The sequence below is a fragment of the Protobothrops mucrosquamatus genome, unplaced genomic scaffold (genome assembly GCF_001527695.2).
Source record: "Protobothrops mucrosquamatus isolate PMUCROS unplaced genomic scaffold, P.Mucros_1.0 scaffold_149, whole genome shotgun sequence".
Taxonomy (NCBI): domain Eukaryota; kingdom Metazoa; phylum Chordata; class Lepidosauria; order Squamata; family Viperidae; genus Protobothrops; species Protobothrops mucrosquamatus.
In genome coordinates this window covers 1,536,089-1,560,626 of record NW_015386225.1, presented here as the reverse complement: position 1 = coordinate 1,560,626, position 24,538 = coordinate 1,536,089, and the positions used below count along the sequence as shown (strand labels likewise).

General features: G+C 33.0%; 1 protein-coding gene across 1 annotated transcript in view; it reads right to left on the bottom strand.

The window, feature by feature from the left end:
* Positions 1-24,538, bottom strand: part of ITSN1 (intersectin 1) — a 56,250-nt gene that overhangs the window by 7,784 nt on the left and 23,928 nt on the right. Inside the window, exons 11-24 of the mRNA XM_029284801.1 lie at positions 24,133-24,395; positions 22,980-23,129; positions 19,201-19,341; positions 16,972-17,059; positions 16,712-16,851; positions 12,662-12,783; positions 11,373-11,602; positions 9,955-10,076; positions 6,420-6,667; positions 5,623-5,782; positions 5,060-5,265; positions 4,743-4,822; positions 2,972-3,138; positions 1,179-1,224 (exon numbers count right to left, since the gene is read on the bottom strand). Of these exons, the coding sequence (XP_029140634.1) occupies positions 1,179-1,224; positions 2,972-3,138; positions 4,743-4,822; positions 5,060-5,265; positions 5,623-5,782; positions 6,420-6,667; positions 9,955-10,076; positions 11,373-11,602; positions 12,662-12,783; positions 16,712-16,851; positions 16,972-17,059; positions 19,201-19,341; positions 22,980-23,129; positions 24,133-24,395 (2,163 nt within the window). The remainder of the gene's footprint in view (positions 1-1,178; positions 1,225-2,971; positions 3,139-4,742; positions 4,823-5,059; positions 5,266-5,622; positions 5,783-6,419; positions 6,668-9,954; positions 10,077-11,372; positions 11,603-12,661; positions 12,784-16,711; positions 16,852-16,971; positions 17,060-19,200; positions 19,342-22,979; positions 23,130-24,132; positions 24,396-24,538) is intronic.

The following is a 24,538-nucleotide window of genomic DNA, read 5'->3' as shown; positions in this document are numbered from 1 at the left end:
GTGGGAAACGTGTCCAAGTGGCTATTTGAGTGTTTTGGGTTGCCTACCCTTGATATAGCCCAAACTCTATATTTTAACTGGAAAAGTTGGGGGTCGTCTTATACCCCCAGTCGTCTTATACGCCGGAAAATACGGTATGTATTGAGGATTATTTTCTTGCTGTTTTGTTATCTTATTTTTGTTTTGGTTTCCAATTGTTTACTGATTTTGTATTTTTTCTTATTTTTTGCTGGATTTTTATATTGTTGTTAGCGTCCCACAATCACTTGGTGAGATGGGTGGCCATATAAATTTAATGAATGAAAAAATAAATTAGGGCAATTTCCTAATTCCCTCCCTACTTAAAACTGTGCTAATTTTACCAAAGAAGGTAACATTGTAAATATTATAAGATTTTTGCTAATACTAATAAATAAATTGCTATTATCAATAAAGTACAATATCTAATTGTATGGAGTGGGAGAGAATACTGGACTAAAGCTTGAGAATCAATCAGAAAATTGCAAAAAGATAAGATAATATTGAATTCTAAACATCCACCTCTCCCCCCAAAATTAATACATTGCAACTTCACATTATTATATTTTATTTTGCAAAGCTCTGGAGTGGGGATTACAAGGTAATACCCCCTTTCTTTGTAGTCTGACAGAACATAGCAGTTAACAAAATTATGTATTACTAATAGTGAAATTTAATCCCACTTTTCCTGGTACAGAAATTTGACAGAAAAACTGAGGGACAGAGACAAAATAAAACTTTTTTTCTGATTTAATTTTTATTTTTTTTAATTCAAAATTTGGATTATGACATATTTTCTAATATTTTATTTTTTTAAATGATACATAAAATAGTTAAAATACAAAATAAATTGGTATGTTTGGAAATTCACCAAAACAGGTAATAAGTTAATTTCAAAAGCTCGTCCCTATTTTATTTAAAAATCTTCAAAAGAAATAAAAATTGATTTTAGATTCAGAAAAAGAGACTCATAAAATGGTTCATTCTATCAAAAAAATTGTATTCTGAGACTTATTTCCATTTTATTTTTTCAAATACAGAATAAAAATAGCTTATATCCTTTAAAACATCTTGATTCATATAATAATTTGAAAATAGAAGAATAAGAAATATTTTACAAATGCTATATCATTTTCCTCAGAGTACAGTTTATAGCTTACCAGGTTTCTTGCTTAAGCTTCCTGCTTTTCCAGCATTTCCAGGAACCTTTAAATAATAAGCATAATTTTAAATTCAACAGAAGAATTTTTACAAAAAGAAAGTTAAATTTAAAAGGGCTATGCAATTAATCCCTCTGTTTTTTTCTATCTGCACAGCAATCTACTTTTAGTAACAAAAAACTTCAAAAGCCATCTGTATTATACTTGCAAAAATATTCTAGCTATATAACAAAACTAATCTGTATCATAAGATTTTTAAAAAGATAAAATCATCACCAGTTCACTTGTACTCAACAGTAAGACAATTCTGATATTCTATATGGAGATCCACCTCCTGAAAAAAAAGACGATAGATTTGGAAAACACCCAACCGACTTAACGGACGGAAAGATAGACCGAAACTTCTCTCATTCATCTTGTCTCGGTACGACTTTTGTATTTTTGTCTAACCTCTCAAACTACTCTTCGGTCCAAAAAAAAAGATATATGTAGTCCCCACAGGTTGGAACCGTTGAATAAGACTTGTGGACCTCAACTCCCAGAATTCCCTAGCCATTCATGCAAACTTGTGGAGTCGAAATCTGCAAGTATTAAAGTTGCCAAGGTTGGACACCCCTGATACAGAGCCAAGGCTGCCTTTCCCTTGGGTAGGACTATCAGAACATTCTGCTCTCACCTTGTACTGTATATCACTTAGAGCTTTCAATGGGACAAAATGCTGCAGCCATGTTTGTTTCCAGAATACCCTGTAGAAATCATGTTAACTGCTTCTTAAATTTTGTACTAGCTGCCAATTTCTTTCCCAAAGTATTACATACTATTTTTAAAGCCCTAATGTGCTTGGGAGCAGGATATCTGAGAGTGCCTCCTCCTGCAAGATAGTCAATGTACACAAATATCATCCAAGGAATCATGTCTCGAGTGGCAACTAGCCTTTCTAGCTGTCATTCAGAATTAAATACAGTATTGTTCATGGTAGCTCTGCACTTGTGGAACCCACTTGGTAATATAATATGAGTTTTGCCATTCAAACTGGCCTTTAGACAGTTTTGAAAACATATCGCTTTCAATTGGCCTACATTTAATTATTCACTGAAAAATATTTACCTCACTGGTCAAATTAATAATTATATTTTACAATTTCTATACACATTGTATTTTTAAATATAATTAGATTTTGGTATTTATATATGCTATTATATATGATGTGTGATTTAAGAACCAAATCAATGAATAAATATTATATACATATAACCTCAAAATAAAAAATAAACTGGGCATGATGATCAAGATCTAAACACAATAAGTTTGTATAAGTTGTACAATGTTGGCAATACAAGTATTGGCAATAAAGAATTGTCAATACTGTTACTTAAGAAAAAAAGATGACAAGATCACTTAATCAGTGTTTTATATTAATTTCAGTTGTTTAGTTCAAAGAAAAAGTAACACTGTCCATGCATGTTTACCAAAAAATAAAGCCTGGTCAATTTAAAGGGGTTTAGACCACAATTGTAGACTTTAATACCATTACAAAATTTATTTCCATTTTATTCTAAGAACAGAATATATATATATCCTCCAGAATAGTAATTCATCGAATCTAAAATCCTCTTCAAAATCTGAATATTGCCAATGAATAAAAAACTACTTTTGATATAGTTTAGTTCAACATATTTTATGTTTCTTCCTTTCCCCATCTTTATTTGATAACTTGTAATCATCAATCATATTTGAAATATTCAGTCACATAGATAAATTATTTCTAATAAGTCTACATGTATGAATTTTACCTCAGAGTCTTTGAGTCTAACGTAGTTAGATGGAAACACTCCAGACTTTTCACCCAGCATTCCTGTCCACCAATCACCATCTTTCTTGGTCACAAGAATTAAATCTCCCTGCTGAAATGTTAAATCTCCTTGTTCAGAGCTCTCATATGTGTACATAGCAATATATTCTAAAAAGCAAAATGATTTGGAAGTGAGAAAATGCTTATAATTAAATAATTTGCAGGCTACTTTCATGCAATGTGACGTACACTAATTTCTGATCTCCAATTTTCCCTTAAATAGGATTTTTAGTTATCACAAATTTATTTCAGGAGGATTCTAGAATAAAAATAAAAGCAGTTTTAGAGGGATTATCTCCCCTGGAAAAGCATTTTCTATTACCATGTAAATATAAAAAAACCAGTCATTCTGTTTCTCTGTTTAAGTAAGGAAATACTTCTGAAACAATGATCCAATGGGGCATAGGTTGTCTAGTTTATTTATGAAATTTATATGCTACCATCTTACTGTCCAAAGCAACAAAGTTTACACTTAATTGCATGTTTTCTATTTAAATAGTTCTATTCTAACAAATGGATATTTACACTAATATCCATTTTCCCTATCATACAATAATTTCTGACAAATAAAGCTCAATGGACTACAAAACATTTTTAACTAAAGATATAAGTGCTTTAACGTTTAAAACACAAAAATCTAGACATCTTTCAAATGGGATGATGAAATGATGATGAGAAAAAAAATTAATAAATAGAATGTTAAATCCTGCATTGTGGAGTAAACATGAAAAACACAGGTGTAGGATGATGGAAGCTTAGCTTGGTAGCAATGCATGTGAAAAGGATTTGGGTATTCTAGAACACAAGTTCAACAAGGGCCAGAATTGCGAAACAGCTGCTAAAAAGCAACTATTATTCTGGGCTGTATTAACAAGGACATAAAGTCTGCATCATAGGACTTATTTTGTATGATCAGGTCCACTTGGATACTGTGTCATGTTTACACTTATAAAAAAGACATCAACAAACTGGAGCAAGTTCAAAGCAGGGCTACCAAAATGGAGGAAGGGAGACACAAATTATCTGAAGAAACTGGATATGTTTAGATTGTGAAAGAGGAGGAGAGAGATGATTGTAATGTTTAAATTTCTAAAGAAGAATAGATTTGTTCTCTGTTGCTCTGGAAAGCAGAATCAGAGCCAATGGTTGAAATTATCAAAAAGTAGCTTCAGGGTAGGTATTAAGAGGAATTTCCTAATAATAAAGTTGCCAATTAATGGAACAAATAGTGTCATAAAATGGCAAGTTCCCCTACATTGGAGGTCTTCAACAGTCCAAAATGCTTTAGCCCACCTAGGAGTGAGTTCGATTAAAAGACTTAACTAGGGTTTTTATTTAAATTTATACCATCGTTGGTACTTTCTTGAATCTGTTATCCTTTATGTTTTTTTTATCGTATACTGTTTCGTCATAAAGGGTTTTTCACACGAGAGTCTACACGATCTTAAAAGTGGGTTTTACGATAACGATTTGTTATCTCATAGAGATGTTCATTGTTAGGATATAGTAACACTTCTCTTGGTGGTAAAGGGAAATCTGGATAGAGCATGGCTGTTTTGTAATCTACTAAAACATTTACTGTGCACAGAATTTAATGCACAGAATTTAATTTAATAGTAAATTTAAGGGAACACATATTTCAAATTTGCTCTCAGTTGCTATTTATAATTTATTATATAACAATCCAGTATATTTCCAGTTAAAAGTCTAACCTTCTCCTGAAAATGTAGATTTTGAAACTGGTGATGTCCTCTTTAAGTTAGCAGGACTCTCTGAAGATCCAGAATCCATGCTAAGAAAGAACAAAGAAGGATCAATGTTTTTTGCAGCTTATTCAGTAAGGGCAACTTAAAAAGAATATACAACATATTGATGTACATCTATTACGTATGAATATATTGTTATTTCTAGATTATGGACAAGTTACTTTTTCTCTTTAAACAATTTTTTATACACATGTTCATATACATAATCTTAGCTGTTTAAAATAATCCTTCTATTATTATTTTATGTAGCAAAATAAAATTACCTTGTTGATTTCCTTATTGGACCTGATATAAGCTTCACATAGGATTTAGGAAACCATCCTTTTTGTCCTTGAACCTCTCCAAACCACCACATATCTTGCTGTTCTAACACAGTGATGATATCATTCTTGTTAAAATTTAAATGGTTGTCCTTCTTGGCTCGCCAAGGATATAATGCTTGTGCCTGAAGTCCTTCTACTTTTTCACCCTAGTTAGATATTGAAGTTAGGTTGAGTTTATTTGATATACTATAATAATCAATAAAATATAAAATGGGAATGAGGAGGCACAACATTCCTAGATTATTGTGAAGTTATCATGGTACTGTGAAATTTCATGTATTTGTTTAGCATTACTGTACATTCTTTATTTTGGACAGTATGGACTCAGGAATTCCTAAATCTCCGTTTTCCTGCCTCTTCATGTAAAGTGATACTATCAGTTATATTATTTATCTAATCCATGAATTGTTTATTTCATAAAGCAGGAGCATAAGTACAATACAAAGTACCCAATAAAATTTATGCCCGTATGGTATTTAGCTTGCTCACAAATATCAACTCACCTGACCCAAAACAGGAGAAGGAGAGGATCCAGTAACAGTTGCAGGAGTAAAGGCAGATCTTTGCCTTAACTGTCCTGTGCTTGGAACTGTAAGGGAAGGCTGAACTGCCCAAGCATCCCAGTTATCTGTTTCTTGCTTATCACTAGTAGTTGTTGGCCAACTGAATAGAGAGAAATGATGGATATAATCATTACCATAGTTAAGACGCATGTTTTCTCTCTAATCATGATATAACATATTTTCCAGAATAATACTGGATTGCTGATGATTCCTGCATCTCTTTCGATATTACTGCTACTGCATGATCTTGTCAAGACATAAAATGTTCAGAACAGATATTCACCATGAGGCCTTGGAGGCCCTGGAGGCCTTATGCCACCTTGGATTGTACAAAAGAGTGAAAGGGAAAGGAACAATAGGTGCTTGGAATTTCTGAAGGCAATTATGAGCATGGATTTCTTTACATGGCTTTAAATTCAGTGAATTTTAAAAAATCTTTAAAATACTTTTCTTTTCGGAATATTTTCTAAAGTTTGCAATCTAACAATAGAAATTTTTATCTATTTTCTAAGAGCAGAGAGTAAAAAGAGTTTAGAAAAAATAATTTTTGAACTCAATTTTACTGTGCTGACCCATTTTGAAGCCACTAATATACCAGAAATTAAGGGCAGATGTGCTTCAGTATATAATTTAAAACCTCTTGTAAAATTAATAGTGAAAGTGGTATAATTTATTTCAGTCATTCACTTATACAATTACCAAAAGGAAGAAAAATTGAAATTCCAATGAAATCATACGTTGAACTGAAGTCTGCCCAGTTGTTGCTAGTAGGGCTTGAATCTGTAGGAACAGGTGGTGCCATAGGTGTTGAAGGGGTTTCACGTAATGAAATTTTAGGTACAGATGTCACATCAGTTAACTGCTTTATGGAACTTGGAATTTCATTTTCAGACATCTTTTCTGCATAGTTTGCAGGAAACCATCCTGTTTTTCCTTTCAGTTCACCTCCAAGCCATCCCGGTTCTCCAGTTTGGCTTTCATCCACCTGTTCAAATGTAAATAAGTTAATTCAAAGCATAAAACTAAAATGATTTCCACAAATAATATTTTCACCAAATTAAGTATATGTAATAATTTTAGAGCAATAGTATTATAATTAATGAAATGTAAGTAAATCTGTAGTGACTGAAACAAAAAGCTTTGACAAAGCTTATTGACAGGTAATAGTGAAAACAGATGGTCTCCAAGAAACCCACCCGAGAGCAATTCCAGTTATATCAATTTAGGACAATATACTCTAAATATTTCTCTATTTTTCTAAGTATAAGAGACACAACATATATAACTGAAGGCAAATAACAGTAAAATATAAACAATAAATTTATATTAAATCTGCATTGATATTTACAGCCTAATTATTTTCCTACTTATGCAACTATGCTTCAATAACTATGGGTATTTATTTTATATATTAACATACATTGTGATGATCTGAAGGAAACAATATCAGGTAATAGTGTATATTTCATTATTTATTTATATACTGTATTAAAATTTTATCACAAAATATGTTTATAATACTGAGATAAAAAAGCAAAATTATACAACTAATTGCATGTGTCTGACTCCTTGTTAGAAAAAACATTTGAACAACATTTTAAATTTTTAAAAAGGTGTAAAGAGACGCATTCTAGAGGTATGCGTGTAAATGAATGAGCTGAGAGGGATTGTTCAATGTTATATAGGTAGTCCTCATTGAGCAACTACTTTTTGTGACTGTTCACAGTTATGACAATAATGGAAAAGTTTGCAACCAATTTTTGCATTTACAATCTTCATGGGTCTGTAAAGCCATGGCTATCAAACATTAAAAATACCTATCAGGCTATCCCATTTCCTTTACTTGGGACGATCTGAAGCTATATGGAAAAACACCATCTGAAATACAATCCTTGCTTAATACAGTCCATATATACAGATAAGATATTGCAATGGAATTTGGACTGTGCCACCCTCTTTATCAAATGGGGAAAAATAGTAAAAACTGAAGGAATCAAGATGCCCTGTAGAAATAACATCAAGAGTCTGGATGAAGACGATCATTACAAATACCTGGGCATACTTCAAGCTGACATCAAGCATACTGAAGTCAAGAAAAAGAAGTGAATACATCAAGAGAATGAAGAATTTCTGAAGTCCAAACTCAGTGGAGGAAATACTGTTAAGGCAATTGACACCTGATTCCAGTTATTAGATACACAGTTGGAATAGCAGACTGGACTCGTGTAGAACTAAAAGCCCTGGATAGGAAGATCAGAAAAAGAATGACAATGAATCATGCCCTTCATCCTTGCAGTGATGTTGACATAATCTGCTTGTCTTGAAGAATAAGTGGGCATGAAATGTTGCAAGTGCATCAGACAGTTGAGAAAGAAAAAAGGGCACTAGAATATCCGAAGGACAATGAAGAAAATGCACTGAAACTAATATACCAGGAAGGCCTACTGAGTATTGGAGAGACCAAACTGGCCTACAAGAAAAACCAAATGAAGAACAGAAAAGAGATATGGGAAGACAAAGTATCACATGGCCAGTACATTAAAAAAAATAGCAGGCAAAGCAGATAAAAACAAGACCTGTAGTGTCTAAGAGCAGGAAAGTTTAAGAGACAGTGGAGCTAATTAAGGCTGAATAAGATGAAGCTTTAAGAACAAATATATACAAAGCAGAATTGAGAAGACAGCAAAAGAAGGCAAGTGATACCTCTGCAAAGAAGCTGAAGAAGCAGTGGATCACCTGGTTAGCTGCTGAAAGAAGACTGCACAGACTACTATGGCAATGGTATGACAAAGTAACAAAAATGGTGGATTGGAAAATCTGCAAGAAATACAATTTACCTGCAAACATATGAATAAAAGAGAAAGTAGTAGAAGATGAAGAAGCTAAACTGCACTGGGATTTTAGAATTCAAACTGGCATACACCTGCCACATAACACCCCAGACTTAACAATTATTGATAAGAACAACAAAAAAGTCTGGATAGTGCATGTGGCAGTATTTGGAGACAGAAGAATAGAAGAGAAAGAACTGGAAAAGATAACAAAATACAAAGACTTGCAAACAGATATAGAACAACTGTGCAAAAGAAAGCAAGGGTAATACCAATAGTAAGAGGCACCTTGGGTGCAATCCCAAAATAACTGGGGCACCATTGGTATTGACAAAATTACCACCAGTCAATTGCAAAATACAGCTTTACCTAGAATAGCTTATATCCAGTAACAATACGTTTAATAGCATCAAACATCAACACCTGCCTATCCTAGATTCTTCAGAAGGATTTGATAAATGAAAAAAATGCAAATCAATAATAACAACAACAATAATAATAACAACAACCTCTCAGAATGTTGGGGAAATGCATGGAGCGTTCAGTTTTAGCATCCCTAATTTATTTTTTTTTTAAAAACCTATTCATGTAGAAATCCTATGTACTAGTACTTACTATCATATAAACACACAGATTTACTGTCTTGAATGTATTGTATGTGAAAAAATGTTACTAAACTGAACATGAAAGAAAACTACATACAAGCATACCTCATGCTATTCTTTCAGTTGAAAAATTAACTTTAAAAAACTATAAACACAAAGTTTTAATAGCACAAGTTACTAAACTTTACACAAGTTTTAGTAAACTTCATGTAATCATAAAATTAAGATCTTTCAGCATACCTAAATATCAAATTAAAGTTCCTTTAAACTTTGACAGAGAGAAAAAATCATTCTCTAGTACTCCAAAATAAGTATATTTACATTATATACATCAAATAATTAAAATCCTGTCTATGAAAAAAGCTTACATTCATTCCAAACAAGGACTTTCCAGTGATATTTCCCTCCTTTTATTCCTGTTTATACAGGAACTGTAAAAACTTTCTAGGCTTCAGGAAGGGTTAAAGAGTTTTTCTATAGTTACATCTATGGAAAAAATTAAAATGCAAGTTTAAAAAATATTTAAAAGGCCAACTTTTCTAAGAACTCCTTAGTTTAAGGAATACCAGCCAGCAACTCTTTAAAATAAGTACATTTTTTTTCCAGTTGCAGACAGTCATGGCCCAATAACCTCCAAAAGGTTATTAAACCGCCTTTAAATCCAAAAGACTGCACAGCCTTATTCATCATCATATTTGCCTTCTTATAGACTTATAATCTCCATAACATCCCCAGACATTATTGCAGAGCCCCATTATTTTCACAACCTATTTCCTCTATTAAGATGTTAAGATTAAGATTTGTGATCTTGAGGTAATACTGCATTCTTCTCTTACCATGATGATGTCTCCTGGCTGGATAGTGATTTCATCATGGCTTCGGGATTCAAAAGGATACAGAGCTCGATAATACACTATTTTTACATCTTCCTGACCAGAAATAGTTAGTGGAGCCTTTTCTAGATCCACAAAAACAGACATGTTGTTTTTGAATTATATCTCAAGAGACAAATTTAATTTGCATACATCGACATCATTTGTATTCACATTCTCAATGTAATCTTAATTTTTGCAGTAGCAGAAACAGAATTCAAACATTTATTTAAACGCAATTTAGGAAACTGCAGGTTGCAAAATATATTCACAATTATTTTATATACATTCTAAATTAAGTGTCCCCCCCCCCTTTCTGTTACTTTTATTTTATTTGACCACTATACTGTATGTAGGTTTGTTAACTATATTTTTGGGTGGTGTTTTCATTATTTGTATTTACTATTTTAATAAAAATAAAAAATAAATGAATAAAAACTAATCACAACAACATTATAAAATTTCAGATGCTATTACATGAAAAAACGACGTGCTTGTACCAAGTAAGGGTGTTCACTGAAATGTCTAATTAAGAGGTCTATTAATCAATAAATTGAATAATGTGGCATTTACATCATTTGCCCGATGATGTTGAATTTTCATTGCATATAATGGTATGTACACGAGCATGAAAGTGTGACATCAAATTATATTTAAAAATAATCAAACCAACTTCATCTAAATAAAAAATTGGGGGAAGGGAAAAGAGGAAGCAAAAAATGATTTTTTAATTTTATTTTGGCTGTAAGTCCTTTTGAGTGTGCTGTTCTTATTTGAGTTGGTTAAATCCAAGTTGGTTAAAAGACTGTTTTAGCACTGAACTATATTTTGTTTTTAGGATAACTATTTTTCATTGAACCCTCCATCTCTCCAAAAGAAGTTTCCTTTATAGGACGACAAGCATGCATACAAATAGTTTAAGATTATGGGGGAAAAGCAGGATATCAATAGAAGTTTTAAATCATATTTCTGAAATAGTAATTTGAATGTATTTGAATATAGTTCTAGCTTTAATTTAGAGACTTATAAACACTGAGCTTCTACTGTGCATTAGAAAAAAACAAAAGATAAATTGTAGCCTGCTTCTAGTTTCATCTGCTTCTAGCTTGCTTCCAGTTTAATCTGCTTTGTTCATAGTAGTAATTTGTTTAAAACAAAATATTTATTATTAATTGCCTCTATATTGCTTCCAAAATGCATCTCCAAGTGATTTACAGTAAAATTATAAAATGCAGTCATAAAATATATTCAATTAGTGGTCAGAAAATGAGGAAAACAGGGAAAACTATCCAATCTTCAGTCAGCAGAATCTACCCCAGTACATCAAGAGAAGAACATAAGATTTTATGAGCATTTAATCTGAGTATTCCATTATTTTGTACCTGCAGTTGACCAGGGAGCTTGGATAGTTGGTTTTGTTGAATCTTTATGGTGATGAAAAAATTTATTCATTTTTTCTTGCACTTCCTGTTTGTTCTTCTCATCATTTTCTTTCTTTTTGTTTAATTCTTCCCATTTTTGTTTTTCTTCCTCTTGATTTTTTCTTGACCGTGAATGTTCTTCTTCCTGTTGTATTCTGTCAAGCCACTGTCTTTCTCTATCTTGGGTTTTTCTAATTAGTGCAAACATATAAATGGTATTTAGAAATATAGAAATATACTAGACAACCTATGTAATTGCAGAGATATTTCCTTGCCAGATGCCTCAATGCTTTCAACAATGGCAGAACTTCTAATATATTGTCTTACCTGGAAAAGTTCTTAAAAAATCAGGGAGATATTCAGAGATGTTGGTGGGAGTGATCTTGGTGGTTCTTTGGCTGGGCTGTTTACTGTTAGTTTGTTTGGTAGTTCTCTGATTGGGGTATTGTTTACTTTTTGACTGTTGGTCCTAGCAATACTGACAGGGCAAGCCACTAGAATATAAATTGAGAGCAAACCCCATTCCTTACTAGCACTGAAGATATTACCTAGTTTGGATAATGAAATGTCTACAATAAAACAACCAAACTCAGAAAGCACCAAGGACACCCCCCCCCACTCACACAGACAGAAGGAGAGGGAGTGTGGGGGGGGAGGAGAGAGGTAGGGAGAGGGGGAAGGAGGGACGGAGTGTGGGACGGAGGGACGGAGGAGGGAGTGTGTTACTGTTAGCTTGAACCTAATACAGCAAACAGATAATCAGCTATCTAATGTTTAGGTTATTATTTCAAGTAAAGTAAAATTTATCCTAATTGAATATAATTATGCATGCACACATATTGGTGTACAACATTAAGAAAATATTAATAAATAAAAATTGAGCTGTGTGATAGTTGGACCCCTAGTGAGCAACATGCTTTGGATCAATTGTAGGTGCACCTATTATCCAAGGAACCTATCATTTGGTTCCTTGGATAATCCATACTTTAGCCAGGAAAATACAAATTTAAATTAAGGAAGCACTGCTAGTTTGTTAAATATTAAATGTTTCCATCAATACTTTTTTGGCAGATATTAAAATATGACACAATTTATTTGAAAGAAATCAAAGAATTATGCAGCTCTGTCAAAAAAATAAGCTTCTGCCAAATATATGGACAATTAGTCCTTCCAGAATACAAATAACTGACTGTTCAAGATTTTGATCAACTCCTTTCATGAAGCAATATGGTTTCCAAATTCGAGCTTACCTCTGGTTTTCTTTCTGTTTTTCCAGCTCTGTTTTCCTCTCCTGCTCCTTCTGTTTTAGTCTGTCAGTTTCTATATTCTTTTGCTTCTGTAGCTGCTGCTTGTTATGTATTTCCCTCAGGTCCTACAATAATGAAATGGTGGGTTACTATATAATGCACAGGACAGTTCCTTGTTTCTCAGCATGAAGAACCAAAGCTCTTCCAGAATAACCAAATAAACTAATTTTAAATTTTATATAATCACCTTACTTCAAACTCACTGTAGTATGATTTATATCTGGTATTATATTTGTTGCAGTTATTCAACTGCTTTAAATTTGATCTTGACTGTCAAAACTAAAAGTTTACTGCTTTTATTGGACAACCTGAAATCACAAGAATTGTTTATAAAAAGTCTACATGACTTATCACCTTAAATTCTAGTTTATGAATAAAAGAGAATATATGTAGCAAACTACCAAGCTCAGAACGCACCAAGGATTCTACAATTCAAATTCAACTTGTTTGCTTTTGTTTCTGAATCTTGTACATCCTTAACAGAATGTGTAGGTTTTCAAATCTCTCAAAAATTCCATTGGCTTCTATGCAAAATGCTGTTCATTCCCTACATCTTGTCTTTACTGGTCACTTGAGATAATAATTTTCAAACATTAATTCTCTTACCCTTGAGATGGAAAGGCAGCTCTGAATCTGACGTGCTATCAGTAACCATCAGAATAGTTTTTATAATCTCAAAAACCTAAGTCTGATGTTCTAGAACCATTACTAATTTATGTTCACACAAGACAGGGTATGTCATGTCTCAACAGTATTGTACTTAAAATGATAGTCACAATTCTAGTTTTACCATCTTAACAATGCCTAACAAACATGAATTCCTATAATATTAAAATCTGTCAAAATAAGTTAACAGAATTTGGGTATAAAGTTACAGCAATATTCTAATAACAACTACAGTAATAAAACAGTTTCTCCTTATCTAATCTTCATGATTTTTTTTCTGCCTACTCTGTTCACTGTTTTTCTAGAAAGGTAAACTCATTGTAAAATTTTCCCCATAGCAAACCTATTCAGACCCCTTGATAAATGTTCTTATTATAAGATTAACATTAATATACTGAACATGTCAATTGGAAACACAAATTTCAAAATCCGTAAAATTAAAATAAGCAGAAGTACACATTAAACAGCACTGAAGACAACTTAAGGAAAACAAAATCACTGTAGTAGTATTTCTATTTAAGTGCAATAATAATGTATAATATATTTTCAGTATTTAGCTCAGGTATTCATCATCTGCAATTAATTATTAATTGGATCAATCTCAGTCTATATTTCTTATTAATAACCAGTAGTTAGACTGTTCTCAAATAATACTGACAATTATGTAATAATTTAAAGATAAGGTTATAGCTAAAAATCAAGTTTAAGCTAAAATACATTAATAAGATTAATTTGTTTAACAGTGCATCTAAGCACACATCAAGAATTTGCACTCTCTATGAATATTTAAATGCCTTGGTTTGTTCAATACTGAATGATGGCATCATCTCATATAAAAAATGAGATTTATTACCCAACTGGACTGGGTGAAATTCAATATTTTCTAGAGTTTGGATTATGAAGTTTACATAGAAATTTAAAAGGAAGGTAGCAAATAAACAACCTTGCTTCACTCTTTTTTGAACAGGAATTGGCAACACAGAGGCAACCTGATTTGTAATGAAATTGTCATATAATTTAGAAGTTGACGGCTTCACCCAATAGCTATTCCTGGGAAATGAATTATATACTACTTTTAAATAGAAAAATACAGCCTAGATGTCTTCTTTAGGGCAATAAACATTTTTCCATGAAATACTATAGAATATTATATAGATGCTTAGCATAAATTTTGTTAATTGTATTTAAAAGATTTTTAAGCTGATAATTAGCAGTTAAGTCTTGATTGTCTTTGTAAATAGGCACTACAATAAGAAAATGCCACTCCTTTGGAATCAGTATGATGCAATCTATAAATTAAACAAATAAATTAATACAGGTATCTGCAATTCCAAACTACTACACATAACTTCAACAGTGATAAAATTAACACCGAATTTAAGCTATTTAATCAAGTCTAAAATTAACACCGAATTTAAGCTATTTAATCAAGTACGCAATTTCTGAGTATGTGACAGGAGCCCAGTAAAAAAGCAGTCTAACATTAAGCTCCAATTTGAACTAAAATTCTGTTTTTGTAAAATTCACTTGATCTATTCATATTGACTATATAGCTATTTTTGCTCTTTTAATTTTATGTTTTAAACTTTTAGACCAGGGCTTTTCAACCTTTTCACCCATTGTACCACTTTTAGGATATGGCAACATCCGAGTACCACCAGTCGCCTAGCAAGGTGTCAAAACTTGATGACCCCAAAAAAAAAAAAAAAGGAAAAAAGTGATAAAGTACAAGTAGTCCTCGACTTACAACAGTTCACTTAGTGACTGTTCGAAGTTACAATGACACTGAAAAAAGTGCCCTGCAAGGCACAGCCGAGCAAGACACCTGCCTGCCCACCCGGCGGCGCTCTTCCTCCTGTCCGAGGTTTCCATTGTTGTGAGCATTTCTGTTGAGGATTGGCAGCGGGGGTGGGGTGGAGGGGTGTTTGGTTTTTATTCCCCCCGTCTGCTGGGTGGTTGCAGCAGGTTTTGCTCACTTCACATGACCCTGGGACACTGTGACCGTCATAAATATGAATCAGTTGCCAAGCATCTGAATCACAAGACCCTGGAGATGCTGCAACATTCCAGCTGATTGGCACTTCTTCTGGGCTCAGCAGAAGCGCCAGGATCAGTGCCGAGCTCCAGCTGGAACCTGGTGCTGATCCTGGCACTTCCACTGAGCCCTGACAGTCCCGAAGAAGCGCTGATCTAGGCGCTTCCGCTGAGCCCTGACAGCCCTGCAGCTCCAGCCGTCTCTCGCTCAGGCTTGTGCGGTGCTGCCACCTCATTCCCCCCACTACCACTACCAGCTCATTCCCTCCCCCACTACCACTTTTCTGGGATGGTCGTGTACCACCTGCCAGGTGCCAATGTACCACAGGTGGTACCCATACCACTGGTTGAAAAGCCCTGTTTTAGACTGTTTTTAGTGAAATTTTGGTCAATGATCACAATTGCCTATAAGACTGTGCAGTTACTGATTATGGATCTCCCTGGCCTAAATCCCATACACTCTTTGAACAGAACCTTATTCTGAGTAGGCCAGCAAGCAGTTTCCAAGACAAGAATAGTTACTAGACAGAGAAGTTACTAAATAGATAGGAAGCTAAATGGACAGTTATTGAACAGGTCAGAATTAGCTTTTTTTTTTAAAAAAAAAAAATCAGAACCACAATTGCCTGGTTTAATTCTTCAAAAACATGGATTGTCCAGGAATACAATGTTGATAATAATTGTCATCATGTTTTTAGCATCTTATCTAGTTCATATCCTATCTGCAGAACACTTTAATTTAAAAAAAATTAGACAGGAATGAGAAATGCTAAAAGCATGATGACAAATATGTACCAATATTACATTCCTGGACAATTTTGCTCTGATTGCACTAAGTACTTTAAATCAATGTCTTTAAAGAATTAAACCAGTCAAATGTAATGCTAATGTTTTTGTTTTGTTTTTTTTAAAAAAAACCTAATTCTAGCCTGATCAATAATTGTCCATTTAGCTTTCTAAGAATTCCTAATTCTAAGAATTCTTAATTCTTAGACATGCATTCAAATAAAAGGTGAATATGTTATCTTTTGGGACACTCAGATTTTTATGGGACAAATTTTCAATGGGCACTGGGAAATTCTAACAATTTGCCAATAATACAATCAGCAACATTTCTTCTTTCATCTTACATTTATATATTTTACCATCAAAAGCATATTCAACCTGAAAACAGGGACAAAGTCTTTTTTTATTAAAAAATTCCATGCATGCTCAAGTCAATTTTCACAATTTATTTTGCAAATGGTGAAGTTGAGGATTTGCTTAATTATAATATAACTTAAACCTGTTTACCTTTAGTTGGTTGTTGAAAATATCTATCTCCTGAAGTTTTGATCTGGTTTCTCTTTCTACTTCATCTAGCTGGTTACGAAGTTGCTGGCATACTAACTCCTTTGCTTCTAAAGCTCTTTTGACAGTGAGAAATGAATCTCCTATTTAAAAAAATACTGACAGTGAATATTTTAAAAAAGACTCTCCAGTCATTCTTAAATGGAATGACCTTACAATATACATATTTCTCCAAGCAGAGAACCGTTTTAAAATGAACTTACGATGCAAGCTGTTTTGCTGAACTTGCTTTAACTGGTCATTGAGTAATTGTTTTTCTGGAATCAATCTTCCAAGCATTTGCTGAGATTCCTAAAAGAAATAACATGAGAAATGTTGTATCTATAACCACAAATATCATATCACAATTGCTTCATCATTCTACGAAAACCACTTTTCTGAGAAAACAGTTCCTTAAGCCTGCCAAAAAAAAAAAAGCCACTGTGTAGAATACTCCCAAATATTTCCCCTTATTTTGTGTTACAGCTATCACTTCCTTTCACAACACAAATAGAATAAAGCAAGAGGACAGAAGATGATGTCTAGGCTTTCTACACATTTGTTATTGCTATCACTTTGAAGTGGCAGAAAAATTCCATACAAAATCTTGAAAACAAATTTGTTACACTAATGAAGAATCTCATCTCAAAGATAACATTAGGATAATATCTCCTCCTCTAAAGAAACCTGTTAAGATTATACCCAACTTTTCACAAATAAAGATTTTGAAGACATTTTTCAAGCCTTATTCTTCCTTAGATTCATTTCACTGGAGTCTCTTATTACAACAAAACAATACTGTAATAGGGAACATTTGTCATTATCAATAAGCCAAATATGAATGCAATAGAACAGAGGTCTCCAATCTTTCTCAGTTGGCAGACCAGAGGGAAAGGGAAGGGGAAGCATTTAACGCATGCGCGCATACAAACGGGGCCACGAGCACATACAACACAAACAGGGTGGTGCTAGCACCTGTGATACTCGCTAGCACCGCCCCATTTTTGCCACATGGGTGCTAGAACCATCCCGTTTTCACCGCATGGCACCCCGTTTTTGCCCCGGCAACAGCGCTAGCACAAGTAGGGGTGAGTGCCCATGGCCCGGTAGTGGGCCATGGCCCACAGATTGGGGACCTCTGCAATAGAATAAAGAAACAACAGATACTTGGTAAAGATATTTCACAGAAATTCCAAATCAATTTTTGATGAAAGTGTAGTTTTATGGGGTTCAACCAGTATATAATCACTACCAACTAACTGAACTATCTGGCTTGAAAATTAGATGAAAAATGCCAATTCTAATAGTTAGTATTTTTGTTATGAAAAAATAAAAGTATTTCAGTTCTTCATACTTCAATCACTAACAATTATCTACAAAAGTTACTAAATATAGTCTTTGAAAGATACTTAGAGAAATGCCTGCAATGTAAAGCGGGCAGTAACAATAGAATACCCAAATTAAGAAATGACAGCATTTTAAAGTGAAAATTTGCCTGAAATCTCAGATGCTTTTTTGCTTCAGAAAACTAGAGGACCAACCTCAAGTATTTTGTGAGAATATTTAAGGTACACTTGCTCCTACGCAGCATAATTTAATAGCTAATCAAGTTAACTAAATTTCAATATCAGAATAGATTCTGTGGGATGTGGGAAGAAAACTACAGCGTCATATGCACTGGTTCCTGGAGAAAAAAAATGGGACATAAATATGATAAACTTCATTTCCTTAGATATTGCTCATTTTCACTGTTGCCACATGCTTATTGTCTAACACAGATATTAATTAAGCAACTAGTACATTCAACTCTCAGAAATTAAGTCCTATTCTTTCAATGCAGGAGTACATAAGATACAATTTTAAACATTTTCAAAAACTATATACCAGTGGTGGCGAACCTATGGCACGCGTGCCAGAGGGGGCACTCAGAGCCCTCTCTGTGGGCATGAGCACCTAGCACTTCGGCTATGTTTTCATAGGAAAAAAGCCATTTTTCAAGCCCCTTCTTAGACAAAACAAGCTTCTGGAGCGAGTGTGCCTTGCTTTTAACAGCAATCCTGTGAAAACAAGCCTCCAGAGCGAGCATGCTCGCTCCGGAGGCTTATTTTGGCTAGGAAGGGGCTTGAGAAATGTGTTGCTCTCAAACTCACAAAGCATGAGCCAAGATTAGACAAATTATCAGCATGCATACAACAGCAAAAATCACATTAATTGTTCAAAAGCATGCCAAATGCAAACTTTTACCTTTCAATCAAAAGTTGTTTGTATCATTGAAAGCTTTGTTGTTGTGTTTTTCTTTTAAGACCAAGAATGTTAATGTATGAGTTGTTTTTTTCTAAACTAAAACCTCAATATTCAGGTTAAATTGCCGTGTTGGCACTTTGTGGTAAATAAGTGGGTTTTGGGTTTCAGTTTGGGCACTAAAAGGTTTGCCATCACTTCTATATACTTACTTGTAACTGCTGTTGTAAATGTGTGATTTCTGCAATCCTCAACTCTCTAGATTTGTTTGTGCTCTCAATTTCTTGCCTTTGAGTAGCCAATCTGCATCTGATATCCTGAAGCTTCCCTTCCAGTTGATGTTTTTTATCATTCTTCAACAGGGAAAGAAAATATTGGTTTATTCAGATTTTAATTAGAACACAAAACTGGTTGCAAGTTCTTTTAGTTATACTTCAAAGTTGAAAAAGATTTCTTTTTCTGATCATAAACTCTGAATTTAGTCTAGAAAAAGAAAATATACTTCTTTTAGGTGGAGATTTAATAAAATGCAATTACACCAAGAAATAAATAGTGAAGAATTGTAAAAGGAAATTAACAGTATTTTTTTAAAACAAGCTAAATAAAGATACTGATTTAAGAATGGCCTTGGATGCAAGTAAAACTTTTATTAGAGGATATTTCATAGAAAATAATACTGAACTTAAAAAGAATCAAGAGAAACCCAGATTATTTTAGATGAGATATAAAGAATTAAAGAAACCTGCAAGAAAGATAAATATCTCTCATCAAATTAAACTCTTACAGCAAGAGTTATAGATACTGAAGGTAAGAGAAATGTAAATAAAAGGGAACTTATGCAACGCAAAAAATGTTCAATTTGCAAATAAACCAGGAAAATGTCTAGCATACAAATTAAGAAAAAATGATATTGAAACTTCAAGAGAGAGAGAGGGAGAGAGAGGGGGAGAGAGGGAGATGCTGTATTAATGGATAATACAGCAATATAAACAGCATTCCATTAGTACTATTCCAATTTATATAAAGGGCATGATATTCCTTTGGAGAAAATGGATGGATGTTAAAAAAAAATCCACCAAAATCTATCAAAGATTATTAAAAAAAGAAAGATAGATTATGAATGGATCTACAACCTCTTATAGTTGCAGATCCATTCATAATCTTTTCTTTACTTTTCTTCTCTCTTTCTTTCTTTCTTCTCTAAGTTTCTGAAGCTTTAAATTAAATCAAGAAAAGTACCTGTACCAGATGGATTATTGGACTCTTACTATAAATATTTTTAGGATGAAGTTCTACAACCTTTGCAAAATACAGTGAATCTGATTTTACAGAGGGGAAAGATGCTAGAAACTTGAAAAGCTGCAAATATTGCATTTATACCTAGAGGGATAAGATTTGGTTTCAACAAGAAATTATTGATGAATATTATTATTGAATAATGACAACAAATTTTTCACAACAGTACTGACAGATTGAAATTAATTTTACAAGAATTTATTCATGAAGATCAATGTGGATTTTTACCTAAAAGACAGTAAAAAGAATGTTAAAATTGTACTGGATATTTTAGAATATGATATTTTAGAATAATGAAAAACAAGCTGCATTATTATTTTTTTAGGTGGAGAAAAAACTTTTGGTAATTTGAATTGGACTTTTCTGTTTCTAGTTTTGGAAGTTGTAAACTTTGGAGAGAATTTTATAAATAAATAAAAATGATTTATATTTCATAAAAAGCACAAATAATGAATGGAAATTTAGCTAAATCATGTGAAATACAAAAAGGAAGAAGACAAGGTTTTAAATTAAGAAACAGAAGACAAAGATGTTCAAAAAAACCCCAAAACAAGATCAAATATAACTAATCAATAAAATGGATTACCAGATTAAGAAAGTAAAATATTTGGGTATCAATATGATAAATTTGAACTGTTTGCTATTTCAAGATAATTATGTTACCACTAGGAATGAAGCTTAAAAGGATATGTTAAGATGAAAAAAAATGCAATTGATTCATTGGGGAGAATTTTTATGACCTAGATTAATGTTTTGCCTAAATGCTATTTTGGTTCCAGATAATACCTATTTTGACTGATATAGCACAAAATAGTAGAAAGAGATAACTAAATTTGTGCAGCAGCAGAAAAATGCACAAGTTAAATACAAGCTGTTACAAGATGTAAAAGAAGGGAGGAGGATTGGGTTTACCTGATTTGAAATTATATTTTGTAGCTTATTGTTTAGTCTGGCTGAAAGAATGGATGCTACTGAAAAACAGAAGGCTTTTGGAATTAGAAGGACACGACTTGAAATTTGTGTTGCATGGATATTTATGATACAACAAAACTAACATTAATGTAGATGATAGATATTGTTTTGTTAGACATGTCATATTGAGAATATGGAATAGATATAAACCTAAGTTGTGCCCAAAAATACCTTCAGGGCACTCAGCACAAGAAGCAGTTTATAGAAGAGAAATGATAGTAAACGCAAATAGTTAACTTGCTCTGATATACTAGAATTTTGCCAAGGAGAATGCAAAATATATTACTAAAACTTTCGTGTTCCTTTATCTTTAGCCTTCAGTTGGTGAAATGGTGCATCATGGGGCAACAGTTTTAAACCAAGGTACTTCAAATGGTACCAGTAGATGAGAATATTTGTAGCTCAAGGTTGAACTGTGGGGTCCTTCGTACACTGGTGTACACTGGTATACTGATGATGTTAGCTAGTTTGCTAATGAAAAGTCTGCAAAAAAACCACAAAGTTCAGAGAGTATCAAGGATCCCATTCTTCAAGTCAGCTAATTTATATAATGTGTCCATAATTTGGGACGATGACTCCCATGGGATTGAAATTTCACATATTTGTGGCTACTTCAGTGCTGTTGCATTGCTGTGTCAATGCTGCCACCTGGAGGTTCTGTAGACTGGTCCCTCTTTCAGCTAATGGAGATAAGACAGGCCAATCCCACCCTAACCTTCCTTAGGCTGAGTAGACAGATCCCACCATCAGCTGCTGGAGGGTAGTCAGCTGCGATCAAAGAAGTCAGAAGTCACTCCTGCTTTTTTGCCTGTGGTCATTTCTGTTTTTCTGTTTAGAAAGGAGATATTAAGGAAATATCTCTGAAATGATGACTCAGTGGGTCATGGGTTGTCTAGTGTAAAATAAAATCAAGAGAAGAATTGGGAGGATACATGTATCAACCATCTTCCTATATACAATTGCTGGGAAGATGTAAAGTAAATAAGATAAGTTTTGTTTCTGAACACTGCAAGACTGAATTTGAAACAGAATTATGTACAATGAACATGTTATTGCTAAAATGTATAAACCTTTACAGAATAAGTGAATGGATATATGATAAAATGGGCTAAAAATTTTGATTCAGCACTGTATACAAATGGAACAATGGGGGAAAATGTAGTTGAAAGGAGTGAAATTTACATTATGTTATAATCTTAAAAAGAATTTTCATAAAGTGATGCGTTGTTGGCATATGTCACCAGAAAAATTGTTGAGAATTATAAAGATACTTCAAATTTATGCCAGAAAGCCAAACGAGAAAAGACATTTTGTCATGCTTGATGGGTTATATCAAATCCTAGAAAATTCTGGACTCAATTATATATATTAATACAGTACAGGAGATTTTAAAGGCCAATATGCAATTGAAACCAGATACCTTTGTTTTGGGATTGATGGATAAAAAGTTGACAGCAAGATTATTACATGCATAAAGGTGGAAAAATTCAGCTTTACCTACAATGGAGGAATAGATGGTGAACAAGATGGAACTTGCTGAGATGGCCAAATTGGCAGTTTTGGTTATAGAAAATATATTGTCTAAGTTTAATGCTGACTGGCAAACCCCTTGAACTTTTTCATAAAACAAAAAAAATGAAATTATGTTTTGATGATTAGAAAAAATAATTATAGAAAAAAAATCTATAATTTTGAAAATATCTGGCAAATGTTTCTCACTTACTAAAGCTTCCAGTTCAAACTCCAAAGTTTTTTTCTTAGCTTTCAAAACAACTATATCTTCTTGTTCTTTGTTTCTTTGATTCAGCAATTCTTGACGACGATTACGTTCCCACTCAAGCTGTCTTTGCCTTTCCAGTTCTCTTTTAGCAGCCTTCATTAGTTTAAAAATATGAAAAAAAAATTATTGACTTTTGTAGCTCTATTAAATAAAAGTTTCAACCTATATAATACTGTATGTATTAGTATTGTATTCATACAAACAATGCAGATATATGTCTCCCTGTCATCTTCCTAACATGAAACTATATATTACGTAAGTCTTGGATTCCCTTCCTAGTATTTCCTTGGATCTTCACTCTAATTAAAGTATATTTTAATTAGACACTTGTGTGGTTATACAAATTAACTCTCTCCAAGAATGCACAATTTATGAATGTAAGAAAAGTAGCCAGGTTAGAAAGTTCCTATCCATCCAAATATTAGTATGTTAGTTCAAGTGGTATTCTACAGAATGAAAGATTATGATAGAAATGAGCTTACAAAGCAGAAGAAGAATGAAAAACAAAGGCATTTTACCTATTAAAGTGAACAGAGATTCTGAAGATAGCTAATAACTAAATTAGTATACTAATTTAAAAAAATCAGGCAATTTGATTATCAGGCAAAAGCTGCTTGAAAGGCATAGATGAACATTGATATAAATTTGATTAAAACTTATTTTAACCCAATTTTATTTGATAAATTAGTTGCTAAATACTATCCCCTAGAAGCAAGAAACATAATGAACATGTGAGGTAAACAATGCTTTCTTAGATATTCACTGTCCTTAAATTCCAAGCTGGCAAGGACTTTTTAAAGTTTTAGCACCAGAACATTCATTTATGCTTAAAAGACAAGCAATAGGCAGCAACATAAAGCCAAAGTTTACATAGTCATGATTTAGAGCCAAGTTAAGGAACCAATACTTAAATGTACCTTTCCTGACAAAATGTTGAAAAAATATTAAATTATTCCTTCCTGCCCCATTTTGCCAAATATCTCATTTACACAATTTTGAAAACAGAAAAAAAAGAAATACAAGATATAGTATTTCCCAATATAATTTTTCAACATAATTTTGACACATGAGTATTCCTCTGAAAATATTTATTTACCTCACGCCTTTCTATTTCTTTCCTCCTTTCCTCTTCCCTCTGGCGTTCCAATTCTCTCTGTTTTTCTAAGTGTTTTTCTAATTCCATTTGCCTTTTCCGCTCCTGCTCCTGCCGTTCACGTTCCTTCCTTTCCTGCTCTGCCCTTTCCAACTGTGCAAGGCGTTCTTGCTCTTTTCTTTGTTGTTCCAAAAGAGCTTGTCTCCGCTTTTCAAGCTCTAGATTGCCACGTTCAAAGTTCTCACGTTTTTTATCTTCAAATGTAACTTTAAAAAAATGTTACAATTAAAATTCAGATGTGATTTATGCATATATGAACATGAAGTTATATAGTCTATCTGGAATGTACTTTAAAATTGTAAAACCCTATACAAATGCCTGATCTTTATTATTCTTGTAGTTTGATTGA